Raw genomic sequence first — 12,361 nt, forward strand, 5'->3', positions numbered from 1 at the left:
GATGACTTCTCTGCCGCAACAAGCAACTCGAGTTGAATGCAGACTCCATCTTGTCATCATCTTCATCACAATGATAATATTATCAACGTTATCTTCCTTTGTGATGAGCGATTCTCCAGTACAAGATCTTTATCTCTCACAACCAGCAGACGACTTCAATTCGGGATTTCCTTGTGGTCAAAATTCATCACAACCATGCTCGGACCTGAAAAACACAATCCTAACCATCAATCAAACCATCTATGACATGATTGCATCTCCAAATTTTGATGGAGAATATTATTTCAAATTTAATGTGTGGCTTCTGAAAGATTATTCTGCGATTTCATGTATTTCCAGGTCCATAGCTATTCCTTTTAATGTAGAAGTACATTTTTATGGAGTTGACCCACCGAGAAAGACATTACTGAAGTGTGATTCGGGAATTACTGTACACATTCCGTTCTTAAAAAAAGTAACCTATTCCAATATACATATTCGATCTCGACATTTATTTCTTTCCGAGATACATAACTGTATCGTAAATGGAGCTGCTATTTATTCCCTATCATCTGAGCAAGCACGAGCATTTAAAATTGTAGACTCTCATCTCACGGATGTTTTGGTTCAAATGAAGGAGGCAGAGCAGGTCATTATTAGAAATAGTACCATTGAGAGAGGTAGACTGGGTTGTTTACAATGCACGAATATCTCATTCGATGACACCAACATTTTACAAATTGATGATGTTCAATTAATCGATAGTAATCAACTTAATATTGTTAAATCGAAGATTGTTGGAATTACATTGAAATCTCCGCTTCGAGTATTTAATGCTAAGACTATATTCATCAGCCAATCATCCTTACTCATGGCTGTGAGTATGGAAAAAGCAATGCAAGTGGAAATTGTGGATTGTAATGTTGATTTGAGCCAAGCTCGATCTCCATCAACAAATTTAGGACTTGGAAAGAGCATTTTTACATTTTCTCTATTGTTAAAATTATTCATTTCTAGAACACGATTTATCAACAATGTTCACAATATTGGAACTCTAAGGTTTCAATTTATTGGACGATTATTCATGAACGAGACTGAAATTTCCAATAATAAGTGTGGCAGTTCCACACACGCGGTGGTCGCTTTCGAAGATTGCACCAAAATATTCATCTTCAATAGTACATTTTCAAATAATAGAGCACTGCAGACAGGAGCCATATATGCATCCTATGGCAGTTTGGAAATTGAAAAATGTATCTTTGAAAACAACACATCGATTGAGAATGGAGGCGCCCTAGTTTCCATGTTCACAGAGACAAAAATTACTAGTTCTATTTTCAGGAATAATTTAGCCATGAATGGTAGAGGTGGGGCTTTGTATCTTTATAACTTGGATTTTTTGTTGAAGGATTCCACTTTAATGAACAATCAAGCACAACTTAGTGGAGGAGCAATTGCAATCGAGAATTCTCATAGATGTGATATTTATTATTGCGATCTTTTATATAATCAAGTAGTCACTAGAAATGTGACAGGAAGTTTACAAGATGGGATTGGTGGTGCTCTCGCAGCCACAAGATCCAACACAATCGTACACTACAGCAATTTTTTGCACAATGTAGCTCTGTTTGGAGGAGCAATTGCATGTGAAAGTACACCTGATTTATACGATAGCATGTTTGATCACAATTTAGCTCACTATGCAGGCGGCGCAATTTTTGCAATTCCTTTCACTTCACGTTACTCTTTTACTCGCCCCACTCTAGGAAAAGCATTTAGAAATAACATGGCTCTGTCATATGGACCCAACATGGCTTCTCCCATTACGGATTATAACGTCAGCATTAATGACGATTGTCAACAGACTGATGATCATTCACTCTCAAGCATGGAAGCAACAAAAAATTTAACATTATATTTTGGGGAAGAGTTTTGCATTCGATTTTATGGCGCTCAAGACGCATACCATAACTCAGTATCGGAAGTTTTTGAAACGGTAGACATACATTCTATGACAGGTGGTAGTCCAGTAACTCCCGTACTTCTTTCTGTGAATCCCAAGGAGAATATGGCCAAAGTTATGTTAAAACTTGCGCAAAATAGCAAATACTACTCTATTCAACGATTCAGAGTGGAGACATATCTTGTTTCAACAGAATTTTCATTGACCATTCGAGATTGTCCGACAGATTGGATCATTGAAAATGGAATATGCACTCAAGGAATTCGATTTTCATTGATTATTCCACTTGTAATTTTTGGAGGAATTTCAGCCATGTTGTTGAGTTTTGTGCTTGGAATTTTCATGTCTTTTCATTTTGTGAAATTATTGATTTGGTTGAGAAAAATTTACAAAAGAGAACGAGTTGAGAAAGATATTGAAAAGAAATTGTTAGATTATGATTTTGGAAATTTAACAAATGAAGGAATATTGACAACAAACCATTCTCTTCATCATGACCATGACTCTTCACAACATCAACAAGGTGATTATTATGAACTTGAAACTTGTTCTGATATTCACTCACTCAGCAACAAGAAGAAACACTTGCCATTGTTATCATCATTTTCAAAGAATAATTCTTCAAATACGCTCTCATTGATCATTCCATCAAGTGAATTGAAATTTGAAAAAAAAATTGGTGAAGGAGCATCTGGATCAGGTATGTGTGTTTTGTATGAGTGTGACTTGTTGTTCGTCATGTTGATATTATTCTCTATTGTTTGTTGCCATAATGATTTTATGTAATTTCAAAAACTTTGTGAAAATAGTTTATTTGGCTCAATGGAATTCAAATCGAGTGGCAGTGAAAACATTATCTCGAGATGATGACTATTCAAGTATGGATGAATTTGAAAAAGAAATTACAGTTCTCATCCAGTTGAGACATCCAAATATCATTAATTTTTATGGAATTTTCATTTCAGAATTCAAGAAATATATGGTTGTTGAATATTTACAAGGTGGAAGTTTGGATAATTTGATCAAGAAAATGAAGAATCAAAATGTAATCATTTCCATGAAAGAGAAAATGAAAATATTGATTGGAATTGCCTCTGGAATGAAATATTTACATAATTTACAACCTGCCATCATTCATCGAGATTTGAAACCAGGAAATATTTTATTGACATCGGATTACACAGCAAAAATTGCAGATTTTGGTCTTTCAAAAACTATTTCAATGAATACTTGTAATTCATTGACGACCAATATTGGAACTCTATTTTACATGTACGTACGATTGTGATCATCATATTTTCTGATTTGTATATTCGTTTTTGCATGAACAAATTATTTGTATATTTGCCTTTTCATGAACAAATTATTTGAATTGACTTCACAGGGCTCCTGAATTACTTTTAGGAACAGATATTTCAAGTGAAAATGTTCAAGAATATGCCACAAAAACAGATGTTTTCAGTTTCTCAATCATCATGTGGGAATTGTTGTTTGAAGAAAACCCTTATCACAATGATGATTCACAAAAGATTCATTTCTTTTCAAATCAACAACATGACAGGAACAAGAATGGATCCAACAATTCAAGAAAACATGTGAATTCACTCAATTTCTTGTCACTCATTTTGAAAGAAGGCAATAGACCAATCATTCCTTTCAAATCAAATTCAAACAATCATTTTCATCATCATCACGATGAAAATACTGCTATGAATTCATCTGTAAACGACAACAACAACAATAATATCACTTGGCAAATGGAGGATGAAACGGAAATGAAAATTTGGTGTGAGAAATTCCTTCAAAATTCATCTCCTCCATTTCTATCATTCATGAAAGGATACATTTCATTGATGGAAGAATGTTGGAATGAAGATCCTCTTCAAAGACCTGGTTTCAATCGAATTTTGGAAATTCTCTACACTCTCAACCAATTTCTCTAACTATTAATTCACAACATGTATATGAACCAAAGAACACTTCTCATCTTCCATTCTGAAAAGTAAGCCTCTTTGTGACTCATTAGTAACAGAAATTATAAAGACGACTCAATCAGAATTCCTGGTCAAACCCAAGCTAGTTCCTTTTCATTCCAGTCAGCCAATCAATTTCAAAAGAAAATGCTCAAATTTCAACCTACCCACACACGATTACTCTTTCAATTCACATCAAGGCTCTTACAATTCGTCAAACATGATTATACATACCCATCAGGCACCACAACCTCAACCACAGAAAGATCATCCAATGGTGCCAAATATTGGACCAAATATGTAGAGCCGATCGAACCCGAGGCATTGACTCAAATTGAAAGTGTTCAACGTGTACTTTCCGAATATTCCAAAACATGGTCTCATCATTCTCCATTACCAATTGCAGTCATGCCAGATGTCCATTTAGGAAAAGGAGCTACGGTTGGAACTGTAATTCCCATGAAGAAGGCAATTATTCCTGCTGCTGTTGGAGTGGATATTGGATGTGGTATGTGTGCCGTGAAAACTTCTCTTGCTGCAAGTGATTTAAAATCATTGAAGGTGATCAGAGAAAGCATTGAAAAGGTCATTCCATTGGGAATGACATCGTATGAATTATCTGGAAACGTTGGATCTCAGAAAAAAGATTCAGAATGTAAAATTGAATTGCCGCAAGAAAGTATAGACATTTGGAACGCATATTTAAAGAGTGGATACTCAAAGATAATTTCATCTCGCCACATTAAAAAGGAATATTTACAAGAAATTGAGAAAATGAATAATGTGACACAATTAGGTACTTTAGGAAGTGGAAACCATTTCATAGAGATTTGTTTAGACGAGACAAATACAGTTTGGATCATGTTACATTCTGGGTCAAGAGGTGTTGGAAATGCCATTGGACGTGTATTTATTGATATTGCTCGAGAAGATATGATGAAAAGCCATGGTTCTCAAATGCATAATGTCGACAAGAATTTGGCCTATTTGAGAGAAGGAACTCGTTATTTTGACGAATATTGGTTTGCACTAAATTGGGCCAGTGAATTTGCAAAACGAAATCGGCAAGTCATGATGAATCGAGTCATTGATAGTTTAAGGAAATGTGGCCAAGTTTCAGATCCCAATTTTAAGGCCGATCTTATGGCCATCAATTGTCACCATAATTATGCTCAACTAGAAACTCACTTTGGAGAAGAAGTTTATGTTACTCGAAAAGGAGCTGTTTCAGCTAGAAAGGGTGAATATGGTATCATTCCAGGAAGTATGGGAGCGAAATCTTATATAGTCATTGGGAAAGGAAATGAACATAGTTATCATTCTTGTTCACACGGCGCTGGAAGAACAGTAGCACGAAGGGACGCCAGAAAAAGGTTTACCGTTCAAGACATGGAGAAGGAAACTCTAGGTGTGGAATGTCGAAAAGATTCTGGAGTACTGGATGAGATTCCTTCTGCGTATAAAGACATTGACGCTGTTATGGACAGTCAAAAGGATTTGGTAGATGTTGTGCATGTATTGAAACAAATTGTTTGTGTAAAGGGATAAGAACGATATCTTGAGGATATAATTTAATTGAATTCGAGGATAGTTCATGAAATTCAAGAAGACATAGAAATACCAATTAGGTAACCTCAAGATGAGCTAAAATTTTCTTCGAAAGCAAGTGCATTCGCTGATTCTGCTGTTCCAAACGCAATTTGATACCAATTTGATTTCTCATAATTTAAATAATAGTCATTTCTGAAGAGAGATTGTTACCACTACTTGCTTCCATTGGAGACGATGTCATTAAGGTTCTTTCATCTGTACCAGTAGTGCTTACAGCAGTCACAGTTGTGGAATGAGCAGCAAATGATGAGGACTCGACACTTGCCTTTGTATTCGAATCTTCCACAACTACTACGCTCGTGGGAACAGATAGTGGGTGTGGCATGGGTGTCAATCTTGCAACCTCCGTTGAAATGACAAGTGACAATCCCTCTTGTTGATTATCAGCCAAGCCAGAAAATCTAGGCATGGATTTATGATAAGGACTTGTTTTGATTGGAGAGTTAGGAATCTCACCATGCGCAGTTCCAGAATAATTCGAAATATTCGATTTGGTATCATCCAAATGTAACTCTTTCATGACTTTGTCTGTCTGAACAAACATTGGGTAAAATAACAATAAGGTCAATGTGGCGAAAATTAATATTCCTAAACAATTGACAAAATGCCACAACACTTTGAAACGTTCATCGACCAAGACAATGGCTGAAGCAATGACCGCTGCAATAATTTGCAACAAGACACAAGCAATAAGACCAATCATTAAGGCAATGGTAATGACAAACGGATTTTTAGCTTTTTGTTGAGCTACTGTGTCTTTGACTTTGCTTGCCGTTCGTCGAATGGTACGCATCACTAAAATTCCTGAAGTAGTCACAGAAATGGTATCAATGACGAAGAGAATGGTGACAATGAGGAGACAACAAATATTAACAATGGTATTGGTGGTCTTGTCCACAATTTCGAAACGACCCAAGGTCAAAAAAATTGACACTAGAAGCACGACGGTCCATCCAATGATTAGAAACACTACGATAGAGATATTGGTCAACCAACATATTACTTTGAAGGTCTTTTGAGTAATGGCTCTCATTAATCTTGCTGTCTTCCAACTAGTTAAATCCATGAAAATGTTTTTTGTTAAATGTCAAAAAGTCATATTAAGGTGACCTATGAATAAAAGTACAATACCTACAAAATCATTTGTACGTGATATAAAATTACAAACAAGAACATGAAATTTGAAAACATGAACAAGGTAGATATGCCAATAAGTACATGCAAGCATGACAACAAACTCCAAGTAATCATTTGCCCATTTTCAATGGTCTGGCGAGCGAAGATAAACAATACATCCATTACTAATCGAACGAGCAAATTCATGGACTGAATGGCAACAAAGATAACTGCTAATAGGATGAGAATCTTGGGATTTTTCTTCATCGGCTTTTGCTGAGAATTTTTGGCAGTTTTTAGCGTCCTGTCACTTGCCATCGTCGTTACTCCTTCACTATGACCACCATGACCCAAACAACCACAACAACTCGTCACAATTCCCATCTCTTTATCTTGTTGGAATATCTTGAACAACAACGCCATCAAGCACATATAATACACAGCAAAAGCCACTAAAAACAATACAGAGTTTGCAATCGATAATGCTGAATTGAGGACAGGAGTGACATAATTCAAATTTGTAATATTTACAAGACCATCTTGAGTGATATTAAAGTATATCGATTGAACCTGTGAGTTCTGGTGGTTGTTGTTGAAGAAAAACTGCAACTCCGACATGGATGAAATGTGTGATTGTTTCTGAACTTCGTTAAACCCTGATGATAAAGATGTCCACCAGAGAGATACTATTTGCATGGCTGAGGTTATGAATGGAGATTGTTTTTTTGTGAGGTTTGAAATGATGGTTTTAGCTTGGGACAAAGCCAGAGATGTTATGCAAATACCCGTATGGTGTTCAGAATTGAACTCATCACTTTTAGGAGTGGTTACTTTAAAAGGAACTATTTAAATATTAAATAATATTTATGTGTTAAATTCAATGGTTTGGTTCTGTCATTAAACTCACCAACTCATTCCCTCCTCTCGATTCAAACGTTTCCTTAAAGAATAATTTCAATCGAACCGATGAATCAATCACACACAACAAGGAACTCACACATCCAACCACAGAGGCTGCCAATCCACATTGATAAATGTACACATCGACGGGAGTGATTCTTTCAAACATTCCAAAGAGAAATGTTTGATACAAACAAAGACCCAAAGAAATTCCAGAAACGGAAACGTAGGAAGACAATAATCCAAATTTGGTCGAGTCAGAAAATTTGACATTTGGTGCTACATGCAAAATTTGATAAAATTTCATCAAGAGGCCGAACATGGTTTGAAAACACAAGGCTGCTTGTGCCAATAACAAGATACTTGTCACTATCATGGAAATGAAATATTCATACGCTCCAAATTGAATGGAATCTTGTAAAATACCCATCATGACCACAGCAGCAATGTGAAACAAGGACTCTAGTAAGGCCAATACAAAGGTACATCCATGTACTAAATGCCAAAACGAAGAGAATGTTGTTGTAGAGGTTGTGGATGGATAAGAAGAGCTTGTCATGTTTTTTTTTTTGAAGTCTTATAAATCATTGTTGTTAGCAAGAAGGTATTTGGGGTGTTTATTGCCTGAATGCAACTCACCTAATCGTGCGTTTTGGAATCGAGTTGGAATTGTGAGATTTTTTTTTGGTCAATTCCAGTATGGTTCCTTGTTACAAACGCTGTGAGTGTTTACAAATTTAGAGAGTGGTTTTGAAGTATGGAATTGTCTTTGCCTTTCTCAACACGACCGTTCTGTCATCATTTACAAGGGCAACTCTTTGAAAATTTATTTTCAAGTCCTTGGAATTGCAGTTCTTTCTCACTTGTCATTCACATTGACAACAAAGAGCACTCATTGGGTTTGAGAAGTAACTTAAGGAAATGAGACTACCACTCACACTGGAACTATCATTCTCATCAACTGAGGTTCTTTGAGCAATATATAATTATAATAACAACCCATTGGAATCTCATTCAACTGTTGGATTCGGATCGAGACTCTCAACAAACACAATATTGGAGTTTTAATAAGGTTGCCAATATTAAGGCCAGAGAAACTATATTGGCAACATCGACGCAGGAGGTGAAGAAAGTTATAGCTTCCTCCTCATGTTTAGACAATTTAAAACATTTTGACGTAAGGGACGAGGCATTTAGTGTCATGCACAACCACAGTGGGGCTGAAGATAGGATGGGGATGATTGCTAAAATACTGCTTTATTGCAGCAACTCCAGCAACAATCCCAAAGTTTTTTTAATCCAGTAATTTGTTGCTTGAAACACACGCAAAAGATGGCCACCTATATAACAATTGAATTGCGGCAATGTCGATAACAATGTTGTTGCGTCCAACACGGAATGTTTGAACCATCAATCTTAGAACTACTTATCACTTCGATATTATGTAATACGCTTGATGTTTTGGTTGGGAATACCTCAACGTTAAATAATCCGAAATTTGATTACGATTGGTGACTTGCATGCATTCGAATAATTCACGTGAGTGGATAAATGACATCATCCGAATTTATTTTCTCCCAATCATCAACGGATGTTCGAATTTCCGAACACCAAAAACCACAACAAATTCTAAGGTCCTTAATTTAAAAAAAAATGGCCGTTAAGCTGAGTATTGGTAAACATTTTTTTGATGATTGCCCTTCTATCTGCCAACAATACCGATTCCCCGCTGGTTTACTTGACTCTCCGCGCAGCTCAATCAATAAGACTTCAAAGACCACTTCGAAATACAATTTTGTCATGTCTTTAAATGACTTTGAACGGTTGTTAAAGCCAATGTTTATAGAAAAGGAAAGCCGCGTCTTTGTTGAACGATTTTACGATACAAAAGAAAATGATATCATGAAAGGAAATATTTGGTTCAAGATTGTGCAATCAATCTCTCATAAAAGAGAAACTTTTGTTTCTTTTAAACAAACAAGTCATTTAGAGAGTGGTATTAAATACCAGGAAAAGATTATGAGCGTAGACGAAGCCTTGAAAATCACAGGTGTCATTGAATTAATGAGAGAAGAATGTTATGAGATTGATGTAGAAAGAACAAAATATGTATGCAAGGAAAATGAGAATATTAGACAGAGCAACATTTCAAGATGATAGTTCATTTGTTGTATTCTCTATTATTGAATGTGATAAAAGCGAAGACCATAACATTGAGAATATTTATCCTTGCAAAAGCAAAGTTATTGAACTCATTTCTAGAACTAAACCAGAGTTATATAGACATTTGAAGGATAACGGTGATGTCAAAGATATGGATTATGTATCAATGAGCTTAGCTGAATTTGAAGCAGGACCTGAAGAAGCTGAAAAAAGGAAAAAGCTTGCAGAAGCTGAAAAGCAGAGAATGGAAAGAGAAAAAATCAAGACCTTGATGATGATGACAAATATTCAACTGATCACATCAGAATGGTGTATAGAAGTGTTCTAAAATATGGTCTTTTTACATTCGATGACGATGACGATTGAGAATTTTATTAAACCACCATCATCCGAATGTGTTACACATTGTTGGTGATGATGACCATGTTGAACAGAGTTGTTGCACAAGCGCCTCAACAACTTGATTCAAGGCATGTCCAGAAGTAATTCATTGTTGGCCTTTCATTTGTTTTTAAGTTCTAGCTTGTCATTGTTGAAAATTGGCAACAGATCCAACCAACAACTAGTGACTGAACATGTTTCCAAACATACAAGCATCCTCTCAAGTATCCATATCAACATTTATGGACACATTCGTTTTCGAGGGTGGTTGTTGTCTTTGTTATGAAACAAATATAATTGAAATTTGGCTTGAAAACCACATAACAATGACCAAATCACTACGACAACAGATAACACTATGATACCTATTAACAATTCCATGACATTTTCATGGACAGATTTCCAAATCAATGCTCGAAAATGAAACAAACATTCAACAATTTTAACCACTCCATTCATCAATGAACTTGTGAAATACATGACCAATTCTTTCTCTGCTGTTCATTTCTTTTCATGCAGGATGGACGTTTCATTTGGAAGAGCATTAATTGGAACCCACAATAAAGGACCACACACATGAAACTCTATGAAACACACATCATGATACTGCCACTCCACTTGAAAAACAATCTCTCGTGTAAAATGCAATTCCAAACAATGATGAGTAGAAGGTGAAGGAAATTATTGAATGGCACCAGTGAGGAAAAAGACACCAATTGGTGTCTACAACGAGAGGCGTGGAAGTGGAGAAGGACATTTTTTGTTGATGCTCTAAAGCTTTCAGTTGTTGTGAGACAATTGGAAAATTACTAATCAAATACCGAAAGTTAGTTTCCTTATTTATTCTGCATGCAGTCGACAGAGCTCAACAGTGATGACTGTTTGTTATTGAGATCAAACATTCATCGAATCAGGGACCTCAGTGAAGGTTTGTGAGTCTGTTGTGTTAAAATTCGATGTTTCTTCATAGTGAGCATTGTTTTCCACATGTTCACTATCCGGTTTTTCAAAGAGTTCCTTCATTTTCAAACCCACATCGATTGGGATTAAAAAAACTAACAAACATTGACAACAACACAACACAATCATGAATACTACCAAAGATTCCGAAACAAAAAGGTCGTTCAACAACTTTCCTAAAAGAACACATTCTCCAATCAGTGGAGCCCCTCCAAATAACACAGAAACAATAAGAGACACAAAGAGAAGGATCATTTGAGTGTTATCCGATACGAAACAACCACATTTTGAAAACCAACGTTTGAGCTTTTTCATGATGGCAAGTTGAGAAAGTTGTGGCAATGTGGTGAGAAAGCAAATCACTAGAATGAGTGACATGGAACCAATGGAAAGTATCATGAGAGCTGTGAATGCTTTCGTATGCCAATAGTGAAGGACGAATTGATGTTGCAAAGCAATTCCTGCGATTATATGAATCAAATGAAAGAGGCATCCGAATGTGAGAAGAATTGCACTAAAGATTAGGGTGGAATTTCGAGAAGAATGTGACATTTTTCTTGGTTGGAGTGTTTCAGCTGACTGTTCGTTGTGCAACTTTTAGCAAGATTTGTATTTGGAATGAGAATGGAAAGAGCAGGAGGTGGGTTATGAGACATTTGTGTTTTTATGTAAGGTATCCAAATACCCAAGCTTTGAGAATTCTCAAAGACTACAGTCGACGAGTAATTAGTAACACGCTCTTGTTTCTGGTTCACCAGATGTTGTCCTCTACAGTTTGGAGGATCATGTGGAATCTTTTGAAATCCATTTCCGTTCATGGACTGCGCATGGAATGGAGAATCCACCATCAAAAAAAATGTCTTCTTCGACACTTTCTTCCGCTACTGCTGCTGTTGCTTCGCAACCCACTCGGAAACAAATTCTTGCATTGTATCGTGGACTATTGAAAGGAGGAAAAGCTTTTTCGGATTACAACTATAGAGAATATGTGTTGAGATGTACGCGAGAAGATTTTAGAAAATTTAAATCTGTACAAGATTCCGAAAAGATTAAACGATTGTATGAAAAGGGTGTTAAGAATTTAGGAGTTGTACAAAGGCAATCATTGATCAATCAAATATATTCTAAACATGTGAGCATTATGGATGAGAGAGCTAAAGAGTATAAACAAAACCCAGATTTATTTTCACAACAATATTCTTCAGCACCTTTCGATACAAGTGCTGAACAAGAAGAGGATTAAAGCGTACACTTCAATTATCTTGAGATTTTACAAACTAATTACGCTCGGTGTAATTACTGGCAGAATACAGAC

The 12,361-nt window shown here is 36.0% G+C and overlaps 7 protein-coding genes across 7 annotated transcripts; 4 read left to right on the forward strand and 3 right to left on the reverse strand.

Annotated features, from left to right (window-relative positions):
- Positions 1-70: 70 nt before the first annotated feature.
- C9374_004657 (uncharacterized protein) lies at positions 71-3,885 on the forward strand (the record flags this gene model as incomplete). Its single annotated transcript, XM_044694320.1, has 3 exons — positions 71-2,642; positions 2,752-3,214; positions 3,327-3,885. 3 exons carry the CDS (start codon positions 71-73, stop codon positions 3,883-3,885), a joined length of 3,594 nt encoding a protein of 1,197 aa, XP_044548999.1.
- A 177-nt stretch (positions 3,886-4,062) lies between these two features.
- C9374_004658 (uncharacterized protein) lies at positions 4,063-5,463 on the forward strand (the record flags this gene model as incomplete). The annotated part of the gene is made up of 1 exon (XM_044694321.1): positions 4,063-5,463. One exon carries the CDS (start codon positions 4,063-4,065, stop codon positions 5,461-5,463), a length of 1,401 nt encoding a protein of 466 aa, XP_044549000.1.
- A 178-nt stretch (positions 5,464-5,641) lies between these two features.
- On the reverse strand, positions 5,642-6,592 carry C9374_004659 (uncharacterized protein; the record flags this gene model as incomplete). The annotated part of the gene is made up of 1 exon (XM_044694322.1): positions 5,642-6,592. One exon carries the CDS (start codon positions 6,590-6,592, stop codon positions 5,642-5,644), a length of 951 nt encoding a protein of 316 aa, XP_044549001.1.
- A 927-nt stretch (positions 6,593-7,519) lies between these two features.
- On the reverse strand, positions 7,520-8,101 carry C9374_004660 (uncharacterized protein; the record flags this gene model as incomplete). The annotated part of the gene is made up of 1 exon (XM_044694324.1): positions 7,520-8,101. The coding sequence occupies one exon, from the start codon at positions 8,099-8,101 to the stop codon at positions 7,520-7,522; it is 582 nt and encodes a 193-aa protein (XP_044549002.1).
- Positions 8,102-9,649: 1,548 nt separating this feature from the next.
- C9374_004661 (uncharacterized protein) lies at positions 9,650-10,033 on the forward strand (the record flags this gene model as incomplete). Its single annotated transcript, XM_044694325.1, has 1 exon — positions 9,650-10,033. The coding sequence occupies one exon, from the start codon at positions 9,650-9,652 to the stop codon at positions 10,031-10,033; it is 384 nt and encodes a 127-aa protein (XP_044549003.1).
- Positions 10,034-10,980: 947 nt separating this feature from the next.
- Positions 10,981-11,598, reverse strand: C9374_004662 (uncharacterized protein; the record flags this gene model as incomplete). The annotated part of the gene is made up of 1 exon (XM_044694326.1): positions 10,981-11,598. The coding sequence occupies one exon, from the start codon at positions 11,596-11,598 to the stop codon at positions 10,981-10,983; it is 618 nt and encodes a 205-aa protein (XP_044549004.1).
- Positions 11,599-11,902: 304 nt separating this feature from the next.
- Positions 11,903-12,289, forward strand: C9374_004663 (uncharacterized protein; the record flags this gene model as incomplete). Its single annotated transcript, XM_044694327.1, has 1 exon — positions 11,903-12,289. One exon carries the CDS (start codon positions 11,903-11,905, stop codon positions 12,287-12,289), a length of 387 nt encoding a protein of 128 aa, XP_044549005.1.
- Between the last annotated feature and the right edge of the window lie 72 nt (positions 12,290-12,361).

Source organism: Naegleria lovaniensis, assembly GCF_003324165.1.
Source record: "Naegleria lovaniensis strain ATCC 30569 chromosome Unknown tig021, whole genome shotgun sequence".
Classification (NCBI taxonomy): Eukaryota; Heterolobosea; class Eutetramitea; order Acrasida; family Naegleriidae; genus Naegleria; species Naegleria lovaniensis.